Genomic DNA, 13404 nt, shown 5'->3' on the forward strand with positions numbered 1-13404 from the left:
CATGCCACCAACCAGGTGATGAAATGTACAACCCGTACTCTCCTTCATGCCACCAACCAGGTGATGAAATGTACAACCCGTACTCTAATATCATTTGGCACCTTGCCATTCATGCCACTAACTAGGTGAAGAAGGAACTCATCTTTATGCCACCAACCAGGTGATGAAATGTGATGAAAGGTAGTGAAGGAACTCACCTTCATACCACCAACCAAGTGATGAAAACAACTCACCTTCATACCACCAACCAAGTGATGAAAACAACTCACCATTCATTCCACCTACTAGAAGATGAGTGGTACAACTTGTACATGTAAACTTCTAGCATTCACAAATAATCAAAAACCCTCAAGCTTGACAACTCAACTAGGGGAGAACTTATGCCTAACAAGAGTTATAGTCGCCAACAAAGTCTTATTGCAAGCCAACAACAACTTCAGTGCATGGCATACAAAGATCAAGCTATTGAGCCCTCTTGCATCTGCTTCAGACATTTCTCCTCTGTAACAACGAAAAAACTACAATTGTAGAAAGCTTCACACACACTCTTGATCAATACAATGTGAAGCAAAACCAATTTATGGTGCCAACAAGAGCTTCATCAATGGAGGGCAACCATAATTCTCAAAAGTTTCACACACTCTTGATCAAGACAGTGTAAAGCAAAACCAATTTATGGTGCCAACACACTCTTGATCAATGAAAGGCAACCACAATTCTCAAAAGCTTCACACACTCTTAATCAAGACAATGTAAAGCAAAACCAATTTATGGTGCCAACATGAGCTTCATCAATAGAAGGCAACCACAATCTTCAAAAGCTTTACACACTCTTGATCAAGACAGTGTGAAGCAAAACCAATTTATGATGCCAACAGAGCTTCATCAATGGAGGGCAACCACAATTCTCAAAAGCTTCACACACTCTTGATCAAGACAGTGTGAAGCAAAACCAATTTATGGAGCCAACAAGAGCTTCTTCAAATGAGTTTAACCACAATTCTCAAAAGCTTCACACACTCTTGATCAAGATAATGTGAAGAAAACCAATTTATGGTGCCAACAAAAGCTTCATCAATGAAGGGCAATTACAACTCGTAGAAAGATTCACACACTCTTGATCAAGACTGTTCGAAGAAAATTCAATTTAGATGGTTCATCTAAACCTTCGACTACTACAAAGCGTGGCTTGCATCACAATCTCTTGCTCAACAATGTGGAAGCAAAATTTGTATATGTTGTCTCTCCCACATTTTCAAATTTCTAGTTTCCCAAAATAAAAAAAATAAAAAAATAAAAAAAGAATGAAATTCAACAAATTTCTAGTTTTCCCAAAAAAAAAAATTTGGGAAATTCAACAAAGCTTCATTAATGGAGGACAACTACAAATTCTCAAAAGCTTCACACTATCTTGATCAAGATAGTGTGAAGCAAAATCAATTCATGGTACCCAACAAAGCTTCACCACAAAAGCTTCACCAACAAAAGCTTCATCAATGGAGGACAACTACAAATTCTCAAAAGCTTCACACTATCTTGATCAAGATAGTGTGAAGCAAAATCAATTCATGGTACCCAACAAAAGCCTCAACTCCAAAGATTCACCTATAAAGCTTCAACTCTAAAGCTTCACCTACAAAGCTTCAACACAAAAGCTTCACCCACAAAAGCTTCACCCACAAAAGCTTCACCCACAATAGCTTCACCTACAAAAGCTTCACCCATAAAAGCTTCACCTACAAAAGTTTCACCTACCACAAAAGCTTCACCCACCATAAAAGCTTCACCTACCACAAAAGCTTCACCCACCACAAAAGCTTCACCTACAAAAGCTTCACCCACCACAAAAGCTTCACCCACAAAAGCTTCACCCATAAAAGCTTCACCCACAAAAGCTTCACCCACCACAAAAGCTTCACCTACAAAAGCTTCACCCATAAAAGCTTCACCCACAAAAGCTTCACCCACCATAAAAGCTTCACCCACAAAAGCTTCACCTACAAAAGCTTCACACTATCTTGATCAAGATAGTGTGATGCAAAATCAATTCATGGTACCCAACAAAGCTTCAACCTTAAATCTTCACCTGCAAAGCTTCAACACCAAAGTTTCACCTACAAATCTTTTAAAATATATATATATATATATATATTCGGAAATTCAAAAATTTGAAAGAAAACAAATTGCCTAGGCCTCTTCTTCTTTGGGCCTAACAACTTTCATAACAAATGTATATGAAGGAGGAGTTTTGGGCTACCACTTAGAAAGGAAAATGGTGAAGTTTTGTTACTTTGGAAACTTGGCTACTAGCAAGACACCTCCTTCGTCAACTCCCTCGACCGAAGACTTGGGGTACTCCTACCATATGCTACTGGACCTTGATACTTGGATTTTCAAATCTCCAACCAAGAAGTTTTCCTCACTCGGGAAATTAAGGGAGCACTACCTCAACATACATGCTTAACTCACAAAGCTTCAACATACAAGCTTTAACAAAAGAAAAAAATTCAAAGAACTTGGTGAAAGAGGCCTTGGTGTATTTAACACAATACGTTGAAATGAAGCAAAGCTTATTTATTGATATCTCCGATAAGTAACAAATATGTACATATACATGAATCAAAATAAACAAACAAGATGGAGCCTTCACAAAGGTTGCTCTGGAGAAGTCTCAGCAGTGGGCAAAGCCCCAGAAAGAAAAGGCACCGAAGGGTGATTATTCGGAGCCTTAGTACTAGGCAGAACCCCAGAAAGATGAGACACCGAAGGTTGATCATTTGGAGCTTCATTACGCGGTACAGCCCCAGAAGACGAAGGCAATAAATGCCTTTGAACAAACCCACAAACCTCTGATGATCAAGTAAAATCTGACCATCAGATTCCTGCAGCTAGTCGAGCTTCCTCTTCATGTTTGTAACATAGTCATGTGTAAGCCTATGCAATTGTTTATTCTCATGCTTGAGCCCTCTGATCTCCTGTTTGAGACTTATCACTTCAGCCGCCAATGATTCAACTTGGCGAGTTCGAGCAAATAGGCGTTGGGCCATATTAGACACAGAACCTGCACACTGAACATTAAGAGCCAGAGAATCCTTAACAGCCAACTCATCAGACCGTTTGGAAAATAGTCTGTTATCTTTGGGAGTGAGAAGGTTCCTAGCCACCACCGCAGCGGTCATATCATGCTTCATCATAGAGTCCTCAACGGTAAGAGGACCAGTAGGGGATAAGAAGAATGGGCACCATATGTTGTCTTGAGAAGGCATGGCTGCCTCTTCCCTAAAGTTCAAGTCAAAATGACGGTCGAATAGGCCAGACATTCTTAGAAATGATGAATGAGAAATGAGGTGCAATAAATCTCTGAAGTACAAAAATAAGCGGAAACTTCCTGCAAGCAATAACTCTCTAAACGTACTTCTTATACACAATTGGTGCCCCTACAAAAGAAAGGGCAATAGGGCCGTTGGTTCAAAAATCGAAGAGGCACCACTCTCCGTATTTCGAGAAGCAGATTTTCCTGAGTAAAATATGTCGACAATCCCCACACGCAACATTAGCTCCTCGGGTACCATAGATAACTTCGCCAAAGATCTCTGACAAAGTTTAGACACATAAATTTTAACCTACTATTACCCACAAGGGTAAAGGAACAGGACCACTGCTTGATAACTGGAAAGTCCTTATGTGTGTCAACCTCCATGCTCCATGGCAAGGCAGACTGGCAAAAATGCCAAACCTTTACTCACATTCGAGAAAACACTCCCAACAAGATTGCTTGCTCAAATATCGAAGATGCGCCGCTTTCCAAATCTTGAGAACCAGACTCCCAACAGGATTACTTGCTCAAAAATCGAAGAGGCACCGCCCTCCGAATCTTGAGAGCCAGACTCCTAACATGATTACTTGCTTAAAAATTGAAGAGGCATCGCTCTCCGAATCTCGAAAGCCAGACTCCCACCAAGATCGCTTTCTCAAAAATTGAAAAGGCACCGCTCTCCGAATCTCGAGAGCCAGACTCCCACCAGGATTGCTTTCTAAAAAATCAAAGAGACACCGCTCTCTGAATCTAGAGAGCCAGACTCCCACCAGGATTGCTTTCTCAAAAATCGAAGAGGCAACGCTCTCCGAATCTCGAGAGCCAGATCCCCAACAGGATTGCTTGTTCGAAAATCGAAGAAGCATCGATGTCCGAACTTTAAGAGCAAGATTTCCTTGGATAAAGCTTGTATGCAATCTTCACACGCAACATCAGCTTTCCAAATACCACAGACCACTTTTTCAAAGTGCTCTGACAAAGTTAAAACACGTGAATGTTGCAGCTCCCACTACATTGCTATGACCAAGAAGGGTAAAAGAATAACATTACTACCCGTTGTTGAAACAATTCCTATATATGTTGACCTCCATCCTCCACAACCAGGCATACCTGCAAATAAAATAAAAAATGCTCAACTTTTATTCACATCCGAGAGGGCATTCCCAGCAAAGTCTCTCGAAATACTCAGCTTCTTCCCCCCCCCCCCCGATAATACCTATGCAAACAAGCCACACCAGAGCAAGAGTATCTCATATCATCAGGGTTAAAAGCAAGAGTATCTCATATCATGTTTTTTCCCTGTCTTTTCCTTTGCCCTTGCTCTTACCTGCAGAACAAGGAGAAAAAACGCAATCAGTCGGAACCTGAAATCAAACTTCCGATCTGGAACTGATTGCCTAGAATCTTTGCATGGTTGTTTGCCTAACATTGCACTCGAGTACTCATCTCATCCTCAACGATTATCAAGGTCACGAAGTCCTTCGACAAATACCTCAGAACAGTTGATATGATATTGACGCTTTACACTGAAGCTGCCACGCATGGATGAATCGCTGAGAAGTAGTGCTCTGAATGACCATTTAAATGCAAATGTTGCATTCCACTCCTGCATCAGGGACAAATGCTGTAAAAGATTGAAGCAGAATGACCAATGATGAGCTGGAACAGATCACTACAACACGATGCCCTTCCTGCAGAACCATACAACCCAGACAGAGGAGTCTAAATCAAATCCAAACCCAGCATCACTGCCCTATTCGAAGGACTCGAGAAGCTTCAATAACGTTTCGCTGACACCATCATCAAAGAGCAAAGCCTCGCCATACCACACCCACTACTTTGTCGACAACAAAAGTATCCCATATCATTAGGGTCGAATGTACTCTAGATTTAAGGGACTTGTTTGGACTCTCAAATTCTTGAGTCGACCTTATACTCTGGAGAACCCTCCAGCCCAGTTCAAGAATAAGCCCGTGGAAAGTTACTTCTTCAAAAGTAAAAGTATCTCATATCATCTCTTCTCCATTTGTTTCTCCTTATCCTTGTTGCTGTTTATGACACAAGGAGAAGGAGAACAATCAACCGGAAGCCGAAGTCGAACCTCCAATCCAGGTTGTTTGCTTGGAAGTCTGATTGCTTACCTTGTCTGTTACCTCCTTCAGCAGACCTTCTCACTCAAAGACTTGGGGGACTCCCACTATAGGGTTTGTATCAAGCTTGACCAAGCCCAAAACTATAAGTAAGCTTCAAGTGAAATTGACACATTACCTTGTGCATCTCCACCGATTAGAGATACCACTCCTGGATGAAGGAAAAGTACTTCAAGAGAAGATGCCACATCTACCTATGAGAGAGATATGGCAAGTAAAAATGATACCACACTTCGGTACTTAGAAGTTTTGTGATTACTCAATGGCTTGGATCTTGAAAGTCCCCAACCAAGAAGCTTCCCTCACTCAGGAACTTAGGGGAGCACTACTTGTACCATACTTGACCAACCCCAAAACTACTAAGCACCGGTCAACATTATACCTTAAGGACCCACAAGAGTCTCCCTCCAACCAGGAGGCCAATCACAACGCGACACATGTCAACATCAGAGGCCAATCATAACGCGACACGTGACGACATCAGAGGCCAATCACAGCACGACACGTGTCAATGTCCAAATGAAACTAGAAACTCTCTTCTATAAATAGAGATCATTCTCTCACAATATTTTCCTAATGTCATTTGTACTAAATCATTCACTTGTACTCACTAAAAGAGAGCTTGAACCTATGTACTTGTGTAAACCCTTCACTATTAATGAGAACTCCTCTACTCCATGGACGTAGCCAATCCGGGTGAACCACGTACTCTTGTGTTTGCTTCCCTGTCTCTATCCATTTACATACTTATCCACACTAGTGACCGAAGCAATCTAGCGAAGGTTACAAACTTAACACTTTCTGTTTTACTAAAATCCTCACTGATTTTGTGCATCAACACAATTTAATTTTGTAGGGATTTTATTTGAGGTGGTTGAGTACATAAAGAATTGATCGACGATAGATAATTTGAAATATTTAGGCGGGAATTTTCCCGCTTGTTTTGCACGAGGAAATGGATTGAGAAGAGTTTGTAGTCAATGTGTCAGATATCGTGTCATTTTTAACCAACACAAACTCCATTTAAACTGACGCGCCATGCATTTCAATAAAGTATGTCAGAAGATGGTGTCGGTTAGAATCGACACCAAATTTCATCTAAACCAACGCCACATGAATTTCAATAAAGTGTGTTAGGAAGTGGCTTCATTTAATTCAACATGCATATTAGTAAAGTGTTATAAAAGTTGGTGTAGGTTTTAACTGACAACAAGCTTCATTTAATTTGACACCAGTGGCTTTTAATTCAACATCAGTGCAATCAATGTCGGTTTTAACTGACGCCAACTTAGTATCCATATTTAAACCTCATTCTTCCCCATTTCATCTGTGCTTTCATTTCTTCCCCAATTTCAATCTTTCTCCTTCTCCTTCACCTTCTCCTTCTCCTTTCTTCCCCCATTTCAATTTTTCCCCTTCTCTTTCCAGTAACTTTTGCTATGGATCAACATTTTGAAGATGAACATTCTGAGGAAGTCCATTTCAAAGATGAAGAGTTCGAAGGTGGTTCATTTTTAAATTATTATGATTATTAATTTCAGTTTCTGTTTTGTATTCTAACTAGTATTATGCTTAAATTGAAAACTGATTGTTGTTTCTTGGTTTGTAATTGTTTTTCTTCTGTATTTATAAGGATCAACTCAATAGAGACACGGATCCTCAATTCCCAATTGGAAAGAACAGCCTTGTTCATTTGATTCGTGTGAAAATTGTATTAATGATAATTCTAGTACCTTTTCAAAACATGTAGCGGTAGAGGTTAGAGATCACAGAAATCTTTCATTTATGATTTATTTTATTATACCTTGACATTTGTCTAATAAATTCTCTTATTTTCAGGAGATTGATGGAAAAAAAAAAAGCATAATCGGCAGTTGAAAACAATGAACCACACAACCGGTTCAAAATCTTTTGCAAGAGTTCGGGAAGAATATGTATAGGTTGACCATTTTTAAGAATTGTAGTTAATTGTAGATATGGTGGATAATTGTTAGTGTTTGGTACTATTATTATTGTTAATAGTTTTATTAATGTTTGCTTTGGCCTATATATGAAATATGGTGGGAATTATTTTTATATAATTTTTTTAATTATTATTAATTAAAAACTGAAGCCATTTTTTTTATTATTAATATATTTGGTGTCGCTTATGGGCGACAGCATAATAATTATTTTATTTATCGAGATGTTCTGTCACATCCCGATCAGGGCCCCCACCACGTCCCGGGCTCGACTCCGCCGTAGCACGATATTGTCCGTTTTAGGCCCCGACCACACCTTCACGGTTTTGTTTCTGGGAACTCACACGAAAACTTCCCAGTGGATCACCCATCATGGGATTGCTCTCATACGAACTCGCTTAACTTCGGAGTTCCGATGGAACGCAAAGCCAGTGAGCTCCCAAAAAGCCTTATGTTAGGAAGAGATGGGCATGTACATATAAGGCTTACAAAATTCACTCCCCTGGGCGATGTGGGATGTTACAATGTCGGTTTGGACCGACAGTAGGTTTGATATTTTAATTGTTTAATTGTTACTTGATGTCGGTTAGGACCGCCATCATGTCAGAATTTAATGTCACTTCTAAGCAACGTAAAGTTGGATGTCACTTTTAACCGACGTTGTTGTTCTTTTTTATTTGATATTACTTTGCTTCATGGTGGCGGATTAAGGGGACTAACCGACGTCAATACCCTTTTCGTGATGTTAGCAATGGTGTCGATTCCCCCATCTGACATTGCATTATTTGATGTCAGATTTTTACCAAAAATTTGACAATAATTGGGGTTTCTTGTCGGTTTTTACACGGCCAGTAATGACCTCTTTTGTAGTAGTGATTGACATTTGTATGTTAAATTAAAGTTTTTTTTATGATTTTTTTTAAAACAAATTAAGAAATTCAAGTTTTTCTATTTATATATTATTAAAAATATTTTTGAAAATAAATTAGAAGTTAAACATAAACCACCCACTAATATGGGATTTTATTATTTTTTTCTAAAGTTTAAAATTTTAATGTTTAAAATTTTTAAATTCATTCAAAATTAATATTTGTTGAATTATTTTAACTCCTTTTAATTCAATTGTAATTTTAAAATTCTTGAGGGGTAATTTATAGTATTTAAAATGTTTCATCATTTTTTTTTTAATTTTTATTTTAACATATGATATTATCTCACTTGCAAGTAAAGAGAAATACCACTAAACCGGAGTGTGGCAACTGTTTCACCATTTTAGGTGCTCCTATATATATATAGATACAGACAAACCCTAACTGATTCCCACCTATTAAGGGCATCAGCTAGTAACCGTAATATCTATGTTAAATACCAAAGTGGGTTATCTACCACTCTTTCAGGTCAGCTTATATAGGTCCTTCTTTTAAGGATAGTGTTTGATTCAAATATTAACTCTAATTAATTCTTAATTTAACAACATATTTAACCTTATCATAATTAGTAAGACCAATAAGATTCCAACATTTCTTATTTGAAATATCAAATAGCGAAGAGAAGCAAAATAAACCGTCTCATACACTAATCAACCTACGTACTTGGATGAAATTTAGTTACTTAGACCAACACATTTCATTAATTATTTCCCTTCTTGAGTCTTCAATCTTTGCTAGCAGCCAGTGTGTTTCCAACATCAATCACAAATCGGTATCTAACGTCATTCTTAGCGAGACGCTCCATTGCTGTGTTCACGTAATCCATTGAGATAACTTCAACATCCGCCGTTATATTATGTTTTGCTGCAAAATCAATCATTTCTTGGGTCTCCTTCATTCCTCCGATTCCACTACCCGCCACCGACTTCCTTCCTAGATTCACATATTCATAATAATTTTAGATTTTAGGCCGAAATAATTTACGAGATAATGCACAAATTATCCAGGAGTTTTATACTTACCCATGATTAAAGGAAACACATGGAGGTCAAGTGGCTTTTCTGGTACGCCCACCAGAATAAGTTTCCCATGGGGCTTCAAAAGACCAAGTAAGGGCACAATGGGATGCGCAGCTGAGACTGTGTCGATGATGCCATCCAGTGTTCCTATGGCAGCCTGCAATTAATATGTACAAAATCATCACAAGTCAAGTGCACCAAGGAAATAATCTTGCCTGATCCTCTATTAACATTTTTAAAAAGGATTAATTTAATGAGAGCAAAACAAGCCAACATATCATAAGAAATTGGCTAGAAATGAACCTGCATTTGCTGGGGGTCGCGGCTAACCACGAATGAATCAGCCCCAAGTTGCTTCAGAGCTTCATCTTTCTTGCTAGGGGAGGTACTAATCACAGTCACTTTTGCCCCAAAGGCCTTAGCGAATTTCACACCAACGTGACCAAGCCCGCCAAGGCCTACAATGCCAACATGCTTACCAGGCTCGGCTAAGCCAAAATACTTCAGGGGACTATAAACTGTGATCCCTGCACAAAGTAGAGGAGCACCAGCGTCAAGTGGCAGGTTCTCGGGGAAACGAACAATGTAGCGCTCATTGGCGACCATTGTGTCCGAGTAACCTCCATATGTGACAGTTCTGTCGGCGTAAATGGAACCGTAGGTAAGTATCATTTTGGGGCAGTAGTTTTCAAGGTTGCTGTTACAGCTCTCACATGCATGGCAAGCACCAACCATGCAGCCCACACCCACTTTGTCTCCTTCTTTCACTTTACTCACCTTGCTTCCCACTTCTGTAACTTCCCCCACAATCTCGTGCCTGAAAGTTAGCCAAATTAAATTCCAATTTTGCTTTTTGTTTTGATATTAAAATTTTTTAGATGTGTTTAATTAAATAATACTAGCAATTGCGCATGTATTATGCATGTGTTGAGCAGTCAAGGAGAATTCTTGTAACAAAACGTGCAAAGACCATAATGTTGTAAGAAATTTTAAATGTTTTAAGAACTTATTTGGGCCACTTGGTACCGCACTATAGCGCTATATTTTTTATAAAGAAGTATTTTGTAATTTAGAGGCCTTACATTTAATTCTTGCACGTGACGAGTTTGAACTCAATTTTGTCATCTATCATTTAATGTAAATATATAGTTATATTAAAAACTTATTTATTGGTTTGACATGAAGCTCTTCATGATTAAATTGTTATTTAGTAAAATAAGAGCTTAGTTGAAAAAAACAAAACAAAAATAGAAATAGCATTTATGAAGCCACTCAGTACTACGGTCTAATGGTATTCCTCTTCACTTGTAAATGAGAGGTCTAAGATTCAAATTTCATGAATAGTGAAGGTTTGTGTGGCTTAACGGAACTCATTCATCTCCTTAATTTAAAATATATAGTTGTACCTAAAAAAAATAACATTTATGAAAAAGAGTTGACAAGGGAGATTTGCCCATACCAAATTATGTGAACATACATGTGCCAAATCAAGTTAATATAGTCCAATACACCTTTTAATTTGGGCCAACCATTAATCAGTAATTTGATATGCACTACATGCTATGCCCTTGAGTAGTTGAGTTAGTTGACAACATTGAAGAGCAATTGACGGTTCAATTATTGCATATACGAGACTAAGTTGACTCGGTGACTGCTGAAATTAATGGTGTGTGTTTATTAGGGAGTCAGGGACAGTTCACAGTTGGGCTCGCCCATATTATTGAAAAAGGTTTATCGAACTAATGGTGATCTAAATGCGGTCCAAGTTGTCATTCAATACTACGATCTGGTGGTATTTCTCTTTATTTGTAAGTGAGAGTTTTAGGTTCGAATCTCGTAGATAACAAATTCGATACTAAATTCGGTTGCCCATTGTATAACTTAACCAAGCCCCTCTCCTCTTAGTATAATATATATCGTTGTACTAAAAAAAATGTGACCCAAGTTCAATGTAATTAACAAGATATGGATTCGACCAAAAAAAAAAAAAAAAAAAAAAAAAAAAGAGGATAATGCTAGAGAGACTAAATTTGTAGAAAAAATTTACAAACTAAATGAAGTGTCACAAATAGAAATGAGCACATTTATCAATCTTTAAGTAATAATCCAATCATAAACTTACATTTCATTTAGTTTACAAAATTTTGTCTCCCTGGTATTATTCAAAAAAAATAAAATAAAATAAAAAATTGTGGATTGAGTTTTTTTTTTTGTTTTTTTGTTTTTTTGTTTTTTTGGTGTCAAATTTGTATCATACAAGTTGAATCACCTCAAAACTAACTTAAAATGTTATTACAAATATGTTCATGAGTCCTAAAGACCTCTCATATAAGCAAATAAACGAGTCACAGTCCACAGGTGATTCTAAAAATAGTAGTACCCAAGATGATGAACGAGTCTCAATCCACAGGTGATTCTCAAAGTATTAGTACCCAAAATCTAATATTATATTTGACATTTTCAACCTATAATTTAAATAGGATTCAAGTCTGATATGTTAACATAAGTTTTTCAATACATTGAATACGAATTTTATTATTTTTGATACGAACAATTAATTAGATCTGCCAATCCAAATAATAAACGAATCAAATACGAATTAAGCCAATTTCGACCCCTTTACAGATCAATTGAAAACTCAACAGTCTATAACTTATGGATTATTGTTTTAAAACACATTTATATTCTAACTTATAGATTAAACAAGCTGTGTGTGGCTGTGTGTGTGTGTGTTTTTTTTTTTTTCCACATACGAGTGATAGTTTGGGAAGAAGATTTGAACTCAAGATCACATGAAAAGGTACATTTATTCTAACCAATGTGACTACATCTATGTCTACATTTTACTTCATTTAATTATGTGAAGTTTACTCGAATAAAAAGATGGTGCCTCTTCTAAATCGTGCATTTAACAGAAAATACATTGATGGAGAAAACCAAAGAAAAGAATATATATTAACAAGAAGGATAATCAAAAGAATATATATTAACAAGAAGGATAATCAAAAGTTTGAAGGTTATTTGTACGTACCCAGGAACCATAGGGTACAAAGAGATACCCCATTCATTCTTGATGTTATGAAGATCAGTGTGGCATATCCCACAATACAACACCTTAAACCTCACATCCTCATCACCTGTTGATCTGTACATACACACATATCATATCAAAACATACGTACCGGTTATTTGCCAAAAAATTAGACGGAAAAATTAAGCAAAACATATATGTTTACCTTCTGGAGAAGTTAAAGGGAGAGAGGTGGCCAGATGTGTCTCTAGCAGCCCATCCAAAGGCCTTCACAGGGTGTTCTTGTTCTGGAGCCTTTGCCATTTTTGAAGCACTGAGTGAGTGAGAGGAGAAAGCGTAGTCTCTCAAGTATATATGTTGAGTGCTCCACAACACGGTTAGAGTGATTAAAGCTTCGGTATAAATATAGAAAAGTGGCTGGCAGGGCCAGTGCGCATAGCCAGATCTAATTTAACATCAGATTGTCATCTCAACTACCATTTTGGCCTTTTAAATGTAGCCGTTTGTCACAGTTGTGATTTGCAACAAAAGTATGGGTAAAAAAATATTGAAATTAAAATGCTAATTATTAATTTCCGAGTTTGTGGTTCTGGTTCGAGGTTTGTTTTACTGCGGCTTTTTTTATAGGGATTAGAGCTTGCTGCACGTTTGCTTGTGTTTTTTCAGATTTATCTCTCACATTTGAACTTTGGATGGCCTCAAGTTTTTATTGAGGATTTTGGGTTTTCCGCTGGTTTTTGAGGTTTCTGTTTCTCTGATGCGTTGTGGGCTTTTTGGTTTCATTTTCAAGGAAGGATGGGAGTGGGAGACAGACAGATCAAATTGTTGAAGATTGTATTGAATGGAAAAGGATCCTCTTTGTGGGGACCCGGGAATCAAACAATCACGGTCGTTTATCGTATAACGTAAGGTCGGAAATCATTTTAAATTCAAATTTTAAAATTGAATATAAATAATATTTAAAGAAAACTGACTGCACGATATACGATAAACGACTA

General features: G+C 37.6%; 1 protein-coding gene across 1 annotated transcript; it reads right to left on the reverse strand.

Annotated features, from left to right (window-relative positions):
• Positions 1-8934: 8934 nt before the first annotated feature.
• On the reverse strand, positions 8935-13203 carry LOC103446799 (8-hydroxygeraniol dehydrogenase-like). Its single transcript, XM_008385975.4, has 5 exons — positions 12612-13203; positions 12407-12520; positions 9679-10192; positions 9379-9532; positions 8935-9289 (listed from the first exon to the last, which is right to left on the reverse strand). Exons 1-5 carry the CDS (start codon positions 12707-12709, stop codon positions 9081-9083), a joined length of 1089 nt encoding a protein of 362 aa, XP_008384197.2. The 5' UTR covers positions 12710-13203; the 3' UTR covers positions 8935-9080.
• Positions 13204-13404: the final 201 nt, after the last annotated feature.

Source organism: Malus domestica, chromosome 01 (assembly GCF_042453785.1).
Source record: "Malus domestica chromosome 01, GDT2T_hap1".
Lineage (NCBI taxonomy): Eukaryota > Viridiplantae > Streptophyta > Magnoliopsida > Rosales > Rosaceae > Malus > Malus domestica.

Coding starts and splice junctions, on each gene's coding strand:
- LOC103446799 (XM_008385975.4), bottom strand. CDS start 12,709: ATGGCAAAGGCTCCAGAACAAGAACACCCTGTGAAGGCCTTTGGATGG. Junction 10,193..12,406: donor TTGTACCCTATGGTTCCTGG/GTACGTACAAAT, acceptor GCTAACTTTCAG/GCACGAGATTGTGGGGGAAG. Junction 9,533..9,678: donor GCGACCCCCAGCAAATGCAG/GTTCATTTCTAG, acceptor TATTAATTGCAG/GCTGCCATAGGAACACTGGA.